At 38.7% G+C, this 17,921-nt stretch overlaps 1 protein-coding gene across 1 annotated transcript in view; it reads left to right on the top strand.

The window, feature by feature from the left end:
• LOC127440672 (potassium/sodium hyperpolarization-activated cyclic nucleotide-gated channel 2-like) overlaps positions 1-17,921 on the top strand; it is a 90,172-nt gene that overhangs the window by 35,259 nt on the left and 36,992 nt on the right. Inside the window, exon 5 of the mRNA XM_051697405.1 lies at positions 7,265-7,483. Within this exon, the coding sequence (XP_051553365.1) occupies positions 7,265-7,483 (219 nt within the window). The remainder of the gene's footprint in view (positions 1-7,264; positions 7,484-17,921) is intronic.

Genomic DNA, 17,921 nt, shown 5'->3' with positions numbered 1-17,921 from the left:
ACTTGCAACTGACGCTAGAGACTGCAGCCTTTAGCCTCCTCGTTAGCACGCCCGCCTCCCATGCAGGAGACGCCGCTGTGTGTGTGTGTGTGTGTGTGTGTGTGTGTGTGTGTGTGTGTGTATATATGTATATGTGTGTATATATATACACACACACACATACAGTACATTTTTGCCCAGAGCTCCTGTTAATTTCTGATTTGTTCATCTGCATCAATTGGTTTAACAATAATAATAAGTGAATAAAAGTGTGTGGTAATTTCCCGCATAATAAACATAGAATTTGCGGTAATGATTAAAAATGTGAGCAATACCGGCAATCCCGTGGTGAATTTCAGGCCCTTACCTTAAACCTTAACCTAACTGATAGTGTCATAAAAAACAAATGTTACGTGAAAAGAGCAATTGCTGAAGCAGCCACATCATTTTGCAGTGCTTCCGCACGCAATACGACTACGTGTCAAATCATGTACTTTTCAGGACTCGTACCCCAGTTCTTTGCATCACAAGTGCAACACTCTATCAGTTGAGCTACCTTGCATTTTGATTGCACATGAACAAGCTTGTAAATGTAGTTGGTTATGTAGTGCATATGTAAAAATGTTTCGCCTTACAAGTCATGCGTAATAGTAAAAGTGTTTTGATGTCAGAAAATAGCATTGTGTGAGGAACAGGGTGAAAAGTGAGTGTTTTTGAACTGATAATCTGCCGTTTTACTTGTGATTTGTATGAAAGTGAATAACATTCAAAGTTGTTGTAGCGGCTTTAGTGTTCATTTCAACAGCAAACTCACACGATACGTACAATGAGCAGCGGAAAAATAAAACATTTTGGTGTAGTAATGTGCAGAACAATCATGTTGTACGTATTTGTGTCATTAGTGATCCAATGTTTCGTAGATCATCACCCTTGCTAGTGCTAGAATCTGTGTTCATGATATACTTATTTACATCAAAGGTCACTTAGGAGCGGAATGAGACACGGGCAGAGAAATACATGTAGGGTTTTGTCTCTGGAGGGCTTCCCGGCCTGATAGAATGAGGGAGGAATGTGGCAGGGCGGAGGGCAGTCGTGATTCCGCACACCCGGCCCCTAATTAGGCTGATGAAGCCCGAGAGGGATAAGACCAATCGGAGACGGCTGAGCGACAGAGAGAGAGTTATGGGCAGCTGCCCGACACCTGTGTGTGTTTGTCTTTTTGGTTCAGTTTATTATTAAAATATTATTTATGTTGTCAAGCCGGTTCTCGCTGCCTCCTTTCCATTGAACTGTGTTACACTGGTGCCGAAACCCGGGAAAGAGGAGGGATGCCCCGTAGTAGAGTCCTCGCCGCTACCATCCACCTCAATGGAGCAGCCACGGGCATCCGCCGGGGGACGGAGGAGCCCCGGCCGCCTGAGAGTGGAGGAACGGCCGCCAACCGCGAGGGGAGGAGGGGTTCCTGGCCGACCTCCTGGAGCGGGAGGACCGCTGCCAGGGGCGGGGGAGACCCCTTCCGTTCACCGAAAACGCGGCAGGGCGTTCTGTCCGCCAGGGGCCGGAGGACTACCTCCGATCCACCCGGGGAGGTGCGGCTGTCATCCACTAGAGGGTGGAGGAGTGGCCGAGGACCAGGATACGGCGTATCGGAGAACCGGCGAGTAAGTTTTTTTTTTTTTTTTTTTCTCTCTCTCTCCCGCTGTCGCTCCGCATTGGCCTTTCCCTCTCTTTTTAAATCTTTAGTATTGTTTTAGCTGGTATGATCACCGTTATGGTGTAAGTACCGTGTTTTTTTGTTATTGTTGTTTGTTTCCCAACCCCCTGTCCCCTCTCCAGATACAGGAAGGTGGGGATGACCTGCCGGCAGACGGGGCCGGAATGGCACGCCTCCCCCCAGGCAAAGGGTGGGGGGGGAGATGTACGTCATGCCGGGGGCTCCCCGGCCTGAGAGAATGAGGGAGGAATGTGGCAGGGCGGAGGGCGGTCGTGATTCCGCACACCCGGCCCCTAATTAGGCTGATGAAGCCTGAGAGGGATAAGACCAACCGGAGACGGCAGAGCGACAGAGAGAGAGTTACGGGCAGCTGCCCGACACCTGTGTGTGTTTGTCTTTTTGGTTCAGTTTATTATTAAAATATTATTTATGTTGTCAAGCTGGTTCTCGCCGCCTCCTTTCCATTGAACTGTGTTACAGAGCATTAATGTTTTTTGGCAGTCAGTAATAGCTGTGTTTACAGGAAGAGATAGTTCACCCAAAAATGAAATGAAAAATGAAATATTGTTCCAAACCCATATGACTTTCTGTTTTCCATGGAACCCAAAAGTTGATGTTAGACAGAATGTTAGCCTCAGTCACCATTCACTTTCATTGTATGAAGAAAAGATGAGATACGCACCAAAGTCATTACTTTGTATTAGGGGTTTGTTCCAATCCCAACCCACCGTATGAGCTATCGTAATAGTGATGCTTGTCTTAGCAAACACCACTTTTTCAAATATTGCAGTTACATGTAATAAACAGCAGGTGTGGAGAATATTGTTTAAAAAGAAAACTTTATTTATTGTTTTTATCATCTGTGCAGCTTCCTTCTCAGCAAGGTTTATGATAACGGCTATTAATAAAGTCATACTGAGGCAACAGATTTGCACACGCTGTGAATCATCCGTAAACAAACTTGAATATGTGTGCGTGTGTTTGTGTGTGTGTTCCTCAGTGCTAACATAAATCTATTAGGATAGCATGAGGTAGCACACTAACTTTAGTGGACACACACAGCAGCCGTAGGGTTTCACATAAAACACAGACTATTCTGAGATACTCACTCAGAACATAATGTAATTTCACTCACAGTGAACAGAATTTCACTAAATGGGTCTTTGGGCAATTGCATGTCCCAGGGGTTGTTTTTACTTAAAACAAACAGATTTTTTTATTTTTGTTATTTGAAGTTCTCATGAAAATTGACTTTTTACCAGGTCATCAGCATACATTTTTGGGGCTTTTCAAATGCCTTTTAATCTATAGATTTTACTGTTTTCGCCTTGTCCCAGACCAAAACTTTCAATATTAAACTATAAAAATCCATTATAAAAAATGTATTATTACATGTTTATAACTATGATCATCTAAACAAAGAGTGCAATAAACATAAACCATTTCAATATTTAACACGTGAGAAGTACCATATTCTAAAGTTAGTGTAGCCTGCTTGTTAACCAAGTTGACAGAAGTGTCAGTGAAGAGCATGTTTGAGATGAAATTTGAGACAAGTGAAATTTGAAGAAAACATAGTAAAATCAAGGTAAATATCACATGTGAGCAGAATATTTCATTGGACGTCATTTCCAATCAAATTGTGCCAAATTATTCAAAAATTGTCTAAGTATCATTTAATTGTGTTTATTTAAGATGCATTAAAGTTTAACTATGAAATTAGCCTTACTAAGTCTTTACATGTACTTAAGAATGACGATTGGGTTTAAAAGTTTAAATATTAGCAAATGTATTTGTGATGCTCTCCTGCAGAGCTGCTTTATGTCAAAACATGTCAAAAGTCAATTGGGGCAAATGACCTCTTTCTGCCATACTGAAACGATCAGAAATATAATCCTGATGAGTCCTGCTTCCTTCTGTAATTTGCTCCCTGTCTAAATATATTCATTCTGAAGAGCACAGAGGCATACAGTATCATCACTCCAGGAGGCTTTTCCGGCTGACTGCCGCATTCATTTTAGGAATAAAAAAAACCCCGACGTGTCCCCATCTCGGTCAAATGCGGAGATGAATAGGTCCATGGAAAGATGTTTGATTGTCTCTGCTGAGATTAAAAACATATATTTGACAGCATCTGGTCACTGTGTGCTTGGGCAGTGGTGCGTGTCGTCGCAGTAGAGGATGTGTCGAGTGCTGTGTGTTCTGATAAACAGAGTTAGAACAGGCTGGCGTCTGCATCCACAGTATTAAAGGCAGAATACAAGAGGCTGATATTCGAAGAGCTTATCGGCCGCAGGGCACACTCGTCTATATGAAAAATAAATGTCTTGCTGTACTGCCTCATGCCCTATCATGACAGACCAGGGCAGGAGAGAATGAATGAATGGGAGAGCGATAAAAAATTCTTCTCAGATCCACTTTTCAGTCACATAGGTTTTCATTTAGAATACTTCTCATTCTTGTAATGTATCATGATAGGCCCAGTAGGAGACACCTACCTTGGGATGACTACACATACCAGTGTGTTAGGGTTAGATAGTTAGGTCATTCCATGCCAGCTCAACCAGATCCCCAGCTCAAAACATGGTGAAAGAAATACATAAATGATGATGAAAGCCAAAATATTAAAGGCCATGAATCAATATTTATGGAGTAGTGAGTCAAAATGACAATTTTCAGCTATGAGTTTGGAGCAGAACTACAGGTCCAAAAATAACCTTAGAAAGGTGTCAGCGTCATTATTTTATTTTACACAGAGATATGTAGGTCTGTTACCAAAATCAGTTGACTTCAGCTCCCCTTGTTGCATTATAAGCCAATGGGGTGAGTCCAAACATGGGAAAAAAATTTTTTTGTGTTGTTTTTCCCAATTTGGGGGGGCCTATAACTCCAGAATTATTAAAGATATCTTAATACCCTTTTATAATCTGATTCAGAACAAACTTTAATTTTAATATCTTCATTTTTAAGGCTCTATATGGTTAAATTCTATAGATATAAGGCTCTCAATGTGGCTCCATGCATAAATGGTTCAATTTAACAGATTTTCAATGGTCGAAAACCAAATGTGGGTCAGTTGGTATGAAGCTAGTTTTTCTTCTCCAACAATGCAAAGGGCTGAAGTACAAATAACGTTGAAACTAGAAATGCACCTTTATTTATTAACATAAAAACAATGACAAAAACTTAATTTGGGAACCAAAAAAATACACTGTTGTACAGAATAAATGACACACATAGCTCTTCAGTTAGTCAATACATATTCATTTATTTTTATTTTTCCAATTTTTGGACACACTCCATTTGCATAGAGTGCAACACGGGGTGCTGAAGTCAACTGATTTTAGTAATAGACTTACCTATCTCGGTGAAAAATGCCATCTTTTTAGTGTTATTTATTTGACCTGTAGTTTTGATCCAACTTTGCAATTTCGAACCCCTTGATTAACAGCATTTAATATTTTGGCTTTCATCATCATTTATGTTTATGCTTTCTTCAGAAAGTATTAACAAACTCACAAATTTCAGCTGGGGATGTTTCTAAAATTTGGTTGATTTAACGTTGTATAACCTGTATGAATATGGATGTGTCTGGAATAGCATACTACCTATACTATTTTTGCAGTAATTGCACAGTATGTGAGTTGTGCTTATGCATGAAATATTGGATTACCTACTACTTACATACATACTACATCAAAATGTGAAGTATACAACCAGAGCACACTGCAAGGAATACTGTATGTCACAATGCAATGTGCTCCACTTGGCCATCCATTTTCAGCTTGATGAACGAACCAGAAACAATATTAACCACTTTTTTAATTTAAATGTTTTTTGATTCAAAATTTGATTGGACTGCAAAAAGTTAAGACAATTTAACATAAAATGTTATTCAAATGGCAAAATAACCATATTTAATTCCGAAATAACTGAACGCCATTCGCTGAATTAAACATGTAACTTAATGTGAACAACAATGTAGTTTGACAACAATGTAGCATGCTGTTGTTGGAAACATTTATCATTGCAAACGGCATACCGTTTCGCATACTTTAAAACAAAATATTGGTAGTATGAAGTATATAATGCACAGTAAGCTGTATGCTAGGATTGCATTTCAAATATAGCCAATGTAAATGTAAGTTTACATGTCATTGTTGCTATAGAATTGGTTTTCAATATCCATAGTTTCTATTTAAGTGTCTGCAAATATAATAGTGTGTGTGTCCAGACCTCCAGCATGGACACTCTACTTCTGTTTTCCAGGCAAAGTGCTCTTGACTCATACATAATTCAGCTCTGTTCACTCCAGTGTTTTTACATCGGCCTGCTCTCTCTCTGACTTCACCTCTCTCTTTACTTATTTTTCATCTTTTCATCCTTACTTTATCAGTCTTTTTCTTCTTTCCTTCTGCTTTCCATCCCACCATGAGGTCTTGGAAGAGAAAAATAAAAACACTCAGGATTTGTTTGGAATGGAATAGTAGTGCATTGCTCATTGCATACTGTGCAGTTCATACAATATAGGCCTATTGCCTTCTAAGTTTTTTAAATAGTATGCTAAAAAGTATTCAGTATTCAACTATGAACAGGAGCATGCCACATTGTTGTCACATGATCTCTCTACATTGCTTATTTAATTCAGCAAGTAATGTTCAGGTATCATCTCAATTAATAATACAATAATAAATGCAGTTATTTTGCATTTTTTTTTTTAAATAAACTTTTATGTAAAAATGTCTAAACTTTTGCCAGTTATGATGCAAACATAGTTACTTAAGATTCTTTCATCACATTGGCAATGAGGCATACAGTATACCATGTCAGTGTAGTAGGTCATCCAGGTATTCTGCGTAAAAAAACATTTGCATACTATGCAAGGTGCACTATACTATAATACTTTGTACTGCAAAAATAGTATGAGTAGTCCGCCATTCCAAACATACCCTTAGAAAATGTCAAAAATGTAGATCTTAATCTCAATAAGTTCTATAAGCTGTTGATATATAGTATATAAAATTCATGAATTTTGAGACTTCTGGAGTCACGACAGGGTGCCGTGGTTTCAGTTTTCTCTTTTCAGCTCACGAGTTTGAGCAGTTTGGCAGAGGACAGCAACAGTAATTAATCTTGCCTTGGGAATTAGCTGGATGTCAGCACAAGTCAGACTGCAGACGCATTTTTAAAAAGGGCACATTTAATGGCTTCTTGTTTGAGACTGTTGGCCGACCCCAACCACACGCTGATCTGTGTCATCGCCGGAGACATCTGACAGACCGCCCGTACTGCAGCTTAAACTCTGCACAAGACTTTAGAAAGCTGGAGAGTAGAGTTTGGACATTTCGGTCATAATATGAATTGCATACAGAATATGAAAAATGTAACAAGTATGCCAATCAATCCAGATAATAAAAGTTAGAATGACTTTACTGCTGCTGTGTTTACTATTTTTGCAGGAATCAACTTATGAATGATTAGCTCTCAAATGGGTCCCAGGTGTTGTACGATGCAATTACGTGTTGTTTATGTTGTTCATTTGTCTTTCTCTGTCTATTTCTCTCTCTACAGAATGACACGTGGAGTGAGTTGTACTCGTTTGCTGTGTTTAAAGCAATGAGTCACATGTTGTGTATTGGTTACGGTCGTCAGGCTCCAGAGAGTCTCTCTGATATCTGGTTGACGATGCTCAGCATGATTGTTGGTGCCACCTGCTACGCCGTCTTCATCGGACACGCTACGGCCCTCATCCAATCACTGGACTCCTCACGACGCCAGTACCAGGAAAAGGTAAGAGTCACATCTGTAGATATACTTTGTTACTGTACTTAAGTAGATTTTTGGAATATTACCACTTCACTTGAGTATAAATTATTATTTTGAGTTTAACTTTTACATTTACTTCCACACATTTAACCAAGACCATAGGTGGAGGGTGAACGCACTGCAGGGTAAGGCTACAATACCCCACCCCCCACCCCCCAAATGAATAATAATAGGGTTATAGGCTTATAATAATAAGATTAATAATAATAATAACACATTTAAATACAGCTATTGCCATCTGGAACCATATTCAGTCAGAGCTTAAGTTGGGCTGCAATGGTCCGGCACCTTTGCTTGTTTGTCAACCTGTTCAATTTCTTTTATGTTTTGACATGGGTTTTGTTTGATATTTCACACATTCTGGCTCAATTTCATGAGTATACTTGCTCAGACACCTTTCAAGTTCATTATGCTTCACTCTAGTCAGTTCCGCATGCTGGTAGAGGCAGCTATTCAAGAACGGAGTGAGACTGCGCCCCCGCATACAGAAACGCATTGCGCTTCTCTATTGTTCTGTGGTCACTAATTCATAGAAATCGTGAAATACTGTATGGAATCAACTGTTCACCCATTTCTGAAATCAATATGCAGTAGCAATTTTGCTTAGTTTAATTCAAAGCTGTATACCCCTTAAAAATGTGCATTTACTTTCAAATTGTCAAATAATTGGATAGTTTAGCATTTTCAAAGGCAAGATGACGCCTTACCTCGGGCAAGAAGAAGATAAACTTGTCCCAGCTGTCATCTGATTATTATAAAATGCATAAAATACATCTGACATCATTATTAAACATGTATTTTTGTCATTTAATGTACTAAATCAAGTAACTATTTTCACAATTAAGTTAAAAAAATAATAGACAAATTATATAACTGTCCCAGTCAAAGAGATTCATCTGAGAGAGAAAAAAAAACATTCTATGAAATACCATACACAGGCCTATAAATATATACATATTTAGACATCCATATTTTTAATTGAATGTATGTTATAATCAGCAATCACATGATTAAGGTTCCCCACCTCTGAGACCTCAATTTAACCCATGCATTTAAGACAAAATATTTTATTAAATTGCAATTATCTACTAACAGCTGTTAATGTTCACACTCCATACAAAAACTTCTAGATGAATAAATGGTTAATTATTGTTATTTACACAGATGCCAGTATGGCTATTAATAATTATTTTAGTGACTCAATATTTGGCTACAGCAAGCAAATATGCACGATTTATTTTATTGGCATAAAAGCAAATTAAATAATAGGTAGTAAAATCTCTTTGCTAACACAGCAAAATAATTTTTTTTTAACTGTTTGGACCTGCATACACCGTTAAAAGTGGCCCCGCACCTGTCATGCAGTTGAATTAAAGTTTTGAAAGTTAAGATAAAATCCAGAGGAGAGAGTCTTCTTCACAAGCTCAAGGAACGATGATGAATTTCTTTTCAGTCATCTCCATGCTGGATCGTTTCGTGTTTGATCGGATGCTTATTGATTTAAACATGAATGGATGCAATTAAAAAGGAATGTTACAAATGCGGATACACTTTCAATGCTACCATAATCTAATAAATATGTATCAATGTAAGAATTGCACTACGTTATTTTATATTTGTTTTAAAATGTTAAATTCTTTCGGAAATAAAGACATTCTCCATGCACACAGTGACTCGTTTTAAGATGAATTTGGCCACGGCCACTGATCTAGAGTCAGCTTTCCCTTTACGCTAGTAATTAAAGTTTGTAAATGAGGTGGGGAAACTGATCCTTGACAGTTTACTGGTGCAGCTACGAGCAGCGTTATCTAGGAGCGGCAACAAGAATTTCTGATCAATACCTAATAAGCATTAATACAAAGATCATGCCTCACCCAGCCTTATACACGCTCCGCCTATGACCAAGACCCTTGCGGTAATTTGTGTATTGTACTACACATATCAATTTAAGAGGTGACATTTGTGAAATGACTGATATGAGTTCAATTGAAGACACTACATTTTTATTTTACAACCTACAGTCTAAGTGGACAATACAAGTAAACCGTAATACTATAGTAGTATAGTAAGTAGAAGTAGTAAGTCATGAATAATGGTAAACACGTTACAGTAACTTCACCGAAAAAACAAACAAACTTAAAAGCACATTGCAATCAGTAAACACATGAGTAATGATCGATACTTTAAAGCATGACAACCAATATAAGCTTCAACAACCCCACCAGAAAACATATCCAAGCATTATAGCAGGTAAACAAGGACGAATGACAGATGCCTGCGATTTCACACCAAATCCGACTCAACAGCTCGCAATCAATTTTCAACATTGATTTTTTTATGTACTCACTTAATAATGAACTTTAGTTATTTGTAACCAAAAAACTTTCATAGTGCAGCTTTAAGACTTTACCTCGAACAAAACCGTTTAAGTTGTTTACATGACCTTACACATGACTTTTAAGCATAATCAGTGCAAGATTGTGCATGTAAACGCACTCAATTTGTAAAAACCAATAGTATTTCAATTTTAGATTATACAAAATATTTAGTAGGCCCTATATATTTTATTATTATGTGGATTCCCTGGGAATCAAACCTATGATTTTGGTGTTGTTAGCGCCATGCTTTACCTGTTGAGCTACAGGAACTCAGAGTATGAGCTCTATTGCCTAACCCAAAATATTTGACCAAGATAATCCAATTGAAATACAATAGTAGCAGAGAGTCTTTTAACTTAAACAATACTTACAAAGCACCCATTAAAAAAGCACTCCTAAATCCATTTAAATAATTTTAAAGTCACTGATGTCCCAGGCCCAGTACGGCTAATGTTTGCTCAGCTGTCATGGTTTGTTTGTTGCTGTTGCATTGTGTCAGCAACTTTGCAACTGCTGTACATTTGATTGGATTATTACTGCTAATGCAACAGATATGTGTTTGCTTTTTATGGTTAAAATATGCATATACCACTCTGTTTCGAAAGTATCACCACAACAGTTAAACTTATAGGGTCAGAAAGTATCTTTTTGCCACACTTGTGTACAATACATTTCCCTCCATGACATAATGGGTTCTATTTTCGTGATCAGGCAGCACTATGTGCAAAGACTGTGCACAGAATGTGCACAATGTCTTATCCAATATTTGTGAGCGCACTAATTCGAAGTGCAATTGCCATGCCAGTGCAAGTGGGCATGGGGGGTGTTTGTGCTATCTGTGGGTGTATGCACACAAACTGTGGATGTACTGGATGTAAATTAAGTGGCAAAATAGTGCAAATTGCTATTTTCCTGAGAAATAGGTAATTGCACTAAGACGTTTCAAAAGCAGGTCTGTTTTCAGTGCAAAGTCCAAACTCACCTCCTGCATTTTACAGTTTGTAAATTCCATCAGCAGGTGGTAATAAAGTTCATGTCCAAACTCTGAAAATAAAGTGGAGCATGAAATTATGTCCCTGACAATCTGCAGGTTTTTTGCCATTATTGTTTATATTTACTATTGTGTTTATGATCTAATTTGTATTGGTATTTTGCCACCTGTTGTCGTAGAGTGATTTTTATGTCACTGCAAAAGGTGCTGGTGAAAGAAGTTGGAGAGAATAAAATATTTGGATTTGGTATATGATTGTTTTGATTATATTTTTGTTTCATTTGAAGTGTAATCTGAATTAAGAAATATTTTCGGTTAAATTTTTTGAGCTTCAATTAATGAATTTAATTGATCAAAATCGACCGGTAGAAGTGAAGAGTGTGTCAATCACTATTAATACCAGTCATGATTTGTGTGTCAGTAATAATACTTACATTCCCTATAAATTCTGACAAGAATAACATGTTCTAAGCATATAAAAAGGGCGTGTCCATATTTATTTTATTCTAATTCATTGCATACAGTCCATTTACACCAACTTATTGTGGGTGTGCTGTTTTTGTTTATATCGCTGGTGCTTGACAGGGAATGGACTATATAACAGGATGCAGAATCTGCAATAACCGGAGAAGAACATCAGAATTAAATTGCACTTGACCCAGCCCATTTGCGATTTGCGTCCGCGATTTGAAATACATTTTGCATTCCCTCGCAATAAGTTTTGCATTTACTTGCGATAAGTTTTGCGTTCCCTCACAATAGTTTGCATACCCTCGCAATAAGTTTTGCATTCCCATAGTAACCACAAAATTTACCATGGTTTTATTACAGTAACTATGGTTCAACTTTAGACCATTTCAAGAATGTAAAAAAAAAAAAAAAAAATGAATTAGAACAGTCCAAATGAATTTCCGGATCCTTTCAACAAAGTCTCTTTTTCAAGGTAAGTCAGTCCACTCAGTGGCCGTTTTTGGAATGCTCTTGGCCAGTTTGGGCAGCTATTTTTCTATGTAAACAAGCGTCATAACAGTGTAGCTCTTATATACTTGAATGGGGAAAGACCGGGAGAAAGCGGTGATGAGGCTGCATTTTTTTTGTTGACCGTTGGCTACTGTTGGGCATTCCAATTTCTTCCATTCATTTTAATAGAAGTGGCTCTGCTAAATGGTCACAGTTTTGACTAGCATGGTGTATAAACTACGAGCGAAAAGAGTAAACCCAGTTACTTTCGCTTATTGTCCACATGAGAATTTCAGAAAGGGACATGATGTAACTATTCATACTCAGTCTTTAAACTTACTGTATACTTTCATTTTTGAGTCCAAACACCCATTTATTCACCTTATGATGTCACTCCTACATTAATTCATTTAAAGTCACTATTGTTCCTGCTGCATGCGCAACTACTGTTTGCACAGCTGCTATGGTTTGATTGTTTGTTGCACTGTGTCATCAACATTTCACATGCTGTTGCTTTGATTGGATAATGACTGCTAATGCGGCAGATATGTGTTTGCCTTACTATCTCTGTGTTTGTTTTCATTGCAAGCTCTCTATTAGCTGAAGAGGCCACAGTTACAGAATCAGCTAATGTACTACCTACCGCAGTGCTGCTGACGGTCATATTTCTGTGCGTTGTGTTTTTAACAGTAGATTAGACCTGGCGTGGCTATCAGCGTTTCTGTGCCGGTGAGCTCAGCCAATCAGTTGTCTGCTCTGTTACCATGCAGAACGCTTGGCCGAGGCAACGGTGCTATGTGATTGGTTGCTTTGAAAGGGGGGGATTGCCCCTCACCCTGGTTAGCCAGTAATTTGAGGTGGGTGTGTTTCCTAAGTGGAGGGCACACAAGGTGTGTTCTAGTGGTTGTGTATACGATTTATGTGTGTGTGTGTGTGTGTGTGTGTGTGTGTACAATATTACAATGGACAAGGTAAAATTGATGAGGCAGCAGATTACTGTCCTGCCAGTGTCCTCGTGAAGTTGACATAGGTGTGTGTGTATGTACACTGTGACTGTGTCCTTGAGAGTACTGTAATTAACTCATGAGGGAGGGAGAAAGAAAAGACAGGCAGAGAGGAATAGGGTGTGGGGGGTGGATAGACCTGTAGGGGTCACGGACGAGTGACCTGTTTCTCTGCACATTGTGCTGCACTCAATTTGAAAAATCCTCAGCTTGAATCCCTGCTTCAGTTTTAAAGGGACAGTTTACCCAAAAATGGAATTTCTTTTATTAGCTCTTAAACCAAGAGCTTGTGAATCGCATTTGAATTGAATCTGGAAATCTGGATTAATACACAGTCCTACAATTGATTTCGATACAGTGACGCAGGAGGAACGACACGATGTGCATAAATATAATTTTTGGTGAAATAATTTTGGTAAAACAGTTTTCTTTTTTGTCGTTATTGTTATCTTAACTTTTCATTTATAATAAAAAAACGCACCGTAACAGTCATAAAAATGAGAACCACTGGGGTTCAGCATCATTGATGTCATTGGGTGTGTCTTACCAAACCTGTCAAGAACATTTACATTTATTTACATTCATTCATTTAGCAGACACTTTTATCCAAAGCGGAAAAATAAATCTATGTAAATAAAAAATGAAAAAGTTGATTTATTGTTATTTCATATTTACTCATGTCAACAAATACAACCTTATTGTTAAGTGTTACCCAAAGTATAAATTCTTGTGTTCTTTTGATTTTGGCGTGAAATATAACCTGGACATGTTTTGGTGAGATTCACTCCGTTGCATTCAGACTGTCTGTGCTTTTTGTCACCTGAAACTCGTACCTGATTTGAATCACTTATGTCTTAATTAAAATTACAGAAGTCATGACTCATCCGACAGGGAAACATTCTGCTTTCAAGCAGAAAAAATTAATGCAGACATGTGAGCCGGGCACTCCAAAATGACGAAGCTATATGAATGATTCAGGTCCCTCTGGAAGCCTCTAGCTCAAACTTTAGCGTTTTATGAGAACTGATCAATGGTTTATGAAAGAGTCAACAGTTAGTTCTCAAAGAGAGAGTTTTATTGATCATCTTCATCTATTAGAACTTTATGTCTGTGTCTTTGCCCGGGCATGTTTTGGAAACAAAGAGTCATCCCATGTACACATTAAGGCTGCAAAATTAATTGAATAAGTATTGAGATTACGATTATAGCTGCTGCGATTGACTAATTGTGAAAATTGTCGATTATAGCATTCTATTTAGGTCTACTCCTTTTGCGTCAAAATTTTGTTTTGCAGCAGTTTTGTGCTGAAATGCTGCAATGAAAAGTCATGTGATAGTTACATGAATTTGCCCCAGAGAGTCGTTTGATTCTCATGACGTCTACACCTTACACACACACACACACACACACACACACACACACATTGCCTGAAGAGGAAGCGTGACACATACATTTATAGCAGTTCTGTGGCCTCCACATATGTTACAATGAACGATTCTGTTTGATTTGCATCATAGCTGCAAGCTACCAAATATTCAGTTCAACAATGTGGTGGCTGCAGTGGCCGCTCAGAATGGAGTGTGTGTGTGTGTGTGTGTGTGTGTGTTTGCTAGCATTTCTCATTTATATCACTGGTATAAGAGTGTGTTGATTGTGTACTAAATCTGGCAGGTAGAGAAACAGTCTGGATACTAAAAGAGATTGACAGAGCTGGACAGATTAGAACAGGTAGAAAATAAATTCTGATTTGCTATCTCGACACCAGCTCCTGTCCACACACCGTTCATGTACTGATTGGCTGTACGCAATTCCTGGGGGTCAGTTTCAGGTGAATTAGTTTTAATGAGTCTGCTGGAAAAACAAAGTTGAGTTTACAAGTTCCCAAACTGCTACAGTAAGTACATTCCAGAAAGAACAGGTCTTGAATTTGTCTTGAATACATTTTTGAATTTTGTTTTAGACACTTAAGCTTCATCCACACTAGTATGTTTTCATTTGAGAACGCATTAATTTCACTATGATTACACCTCTTTACTTGAACAGCGTTTTCCTTGTGAAATGCAAACATTAAGGCACGATGCATTGAACGTCACAGTTTTTTTTTCTTATATTTTCTAATTTGTCCTATTTTAGCCCATTTACAGCCTATCTTCTAAATTGACTTAAAACACCTGATGAATCAATAATAGGCTTCAAAACTGTCTATTGTGTACAATGTGTGTCGAACTAAGGAAAACCAAAAGGGTATTTTTTCTTTAATCATGTTTTACTGTCCACAGTGTTAAAAGCACACATCTTCTGATGTAGAGTGTATCTGAAGCTGAGACAAAAGTTAGTTTTAGTTTCAGTAATATTTAAAGATTTACTAGATAAGTGACACCTCACTGATGTAGCATTAAAACTTTTATTATAAAGTATATTATAGTCCAATATTTCATCATAGTATGGCCCATACGTATCTGTACTCTCACAGAGGTCTGGGCTGAGCTCTGAAAATTCACTGATCCTAGAATTGCCCCTTTTTAGGAAACTGAAAAAGGAGTGGCCTTAGTAGCAAGAAGACAATATGTACTTGAGCGCACCTGTATTTGCTTTGTTCTAAGAGTTCTTTCTTGTTTATTTCAAATTTACCAGCCCCCAAATATCACATGGAAAACACAAACTGTGGTTGATGCTTTATATGTCGCTCATAGAGGTCTCCTCTGGTCTAAGTTGCCGGTTCTAGCCCAGAATAAATGGCAATGTAGAAATAATGTGGAACACTATGCTTGTGTTGTCATGCTAGTTGTCTTAGCTGGTTTAGCTAGTCACCTTGCTGGTTTAGCTGGTCAGGCTGGGAGACCAGCTGGCCGACCATCTAAACCAGTGAAATACCATCTAAGCCCCAGCTTGGCTGGTCTTTTACTGGTTTAGATGGTCGGCCAGCTAGTCTCCCAGCCTGACCAGCTGGCAAGTGCCCAAAACTCCTCTAAAACGGCAAATTAGACCCGTCTAACCAGCTTGTTGGCCAGTTTAGACAAACAAACCACATTTAAAGCGATAGTTCACCTTAAAGTTACATTTCTGTAATAATTTACTCACCCTCATGTTGTTCCAAACCCATTTGACTTTCTGTCTTCTATGGAAAACATTTTTATTTAACAGTTTTAGGGACTGAAAGCCACATTCTGCCTTTTGTGTTCCACATAAGAAAGTAGTATGGTTTTTGAACAACATAATTTTTAACAAGTTGTTATTTTGAGGTGAATTCCTTCTGGGTGTATCTCTTTAAGCTGTTTTTTTTTTCTTCAGCAGGACATGAAAATGGTAGTCATTTTGTACCTATACAGCCTATATCAAAGTACCATGGTACTGCCACAGTACTTATTTGCAAGAAAGAACAAAGTTTTTGATTATTTTGGACATTATTTACATGGGGTAGTTGATTACCAGTCGCGGACTGGCCATTGGGAGAACCAGGACTTTTCCCGGTGTGCCGGCCGTGAAATGGGGCCGCCGCGTTATGCAGAAGGCACCACAAAACGGTGCCGCGATATGCAGAAGGGGACAGCTATATGCAGAAAAGGACAGCACCCCCCCCCCCACCTGCTCAACAACTTTTCGGCCAGTTACTATGTAAAATCCCAGGCCGAACCTGTTGATTACACATCTCTTAGATAAATGACAGATATCTTTGCCTGTGACTGGTGTAACAACACAAATTTAAAACGAGATTTGAGTGACTAATTTTATCAAAGTTGCTTTTGGTTCCTTAAAACTTAAGACACCTTTTTGCTGCATAACGCTGACCCTACTTTTCTGTGAAAGCACAGACCCTGCTCAGCAGCTGCTCACAGGCTAGCTTTGGCTCAGACAAAGTGTGCTTAGTACCATACTGAGGTGATTTATACTAAAATCAGTGCAGTGAATTATACATCTCTGATGTGGACCTGAAATTAGGCTTATTCATCTTAACTTTCACCAAAAGGACACCAAGACTAAACAGCACAAACACACAGGCTCGGCTCAGTGTTTTCCATTATTTGAGATGTGGGAATGAGGGAGCAAGGTCTTGTTTGCTTTCATCTACAGTACACTGGAAAAGCTTTAGACAGGAATCAACATGGCCTCCTAGTGTTATAATACTACCATTTAGTAAATTTCAGCTTTTAAAACACGGTGGTTTAGAAGGACGGTGTGGGTTTATTTTGCTATACTTTGGGGAACAAAACAACCTGCTGATATCTGGCAATGTCCTCAAAGGTAAAAATGATTGATGAATAAAACAAAGCACAAAGTTATCTTTTAAAAAGTATGGTTAGGCTTTTGGTTAATCATTATAATTGGATGATTTATACAGACCATTTGAAGGAATATTCGTCGGTTTGAGAAAGTGATCTTTGTTCCTTGAACATTTCCTTCTAGTTGTCATACTCATTTAAAACAATAGCGGGAGACGCTTCATTGATAGTGACTTTAACACGATTAATGTACTTACATTAAAATGACTGTCATAAATGTCATTATTAAAATGTGGACCATGTTGTTCGGTGGCTGGATGTACTCGGATGCCTGAAACTAACAGAAATGACTCGGATGCACAGGTAGATGTCTAACTGCCATTCCGCACCTCTGCCGGCACCTTTAGTTGTCCAGCTACAGGGTTATCAGCTGGAAACCACCTATCACAGATGTTTTGCCCCATTAATCCCGGAACAACTCTTGGTGGAGGGATGGCAGTCAGGGACATCTCCCTGCCACCCCCCACAGCTGGACACCGGATCCTTCTGATTGCCTTTCTTTCTTGCTTTCCCATCAAGACATTCCTCCTTTCTTGTTGAGACATACCATACAACCAGGGTTCAATACACCCCCCCCATGAGCAGACCTACCCAACGTCCAAGGCCTCTTCTCTGTTAGAAAAAACACAAGCTATCAATCTCTACTTACCACCCATCCAGTGCCTATCCTTAAACCACTCCTCTTACAGATTAAGTAGGAGAGCGACATGAGAGGCGAGGCACGAGACTGCATCAGCCGCCCCTCCAATGCCTAGCTTGGCCTGGTTTCACTCCCCCACTCAATCCCTC

Source organism: Myxocyprinus asiaticus, chromosome 5 (assembly GCF_019703515.2).
Source record: "Myxocyprinus asiaticus isolate MX2 ecotype Aquarium Trade chromosome 5, UBuf_Myxa_2, whole genome shotgun sequence".
NCBI classification, from domain to species: domain Eukaryota; kingdom Metazoa; phylum Chordata; class Actinopteri; order Cypriniformes; family Catostomidae; genus Myxocyprinus; species Myxocyprinus asiaticus.
This window is presented reverse-complemented; position numbering and strand designations above follow the sequence as displayed.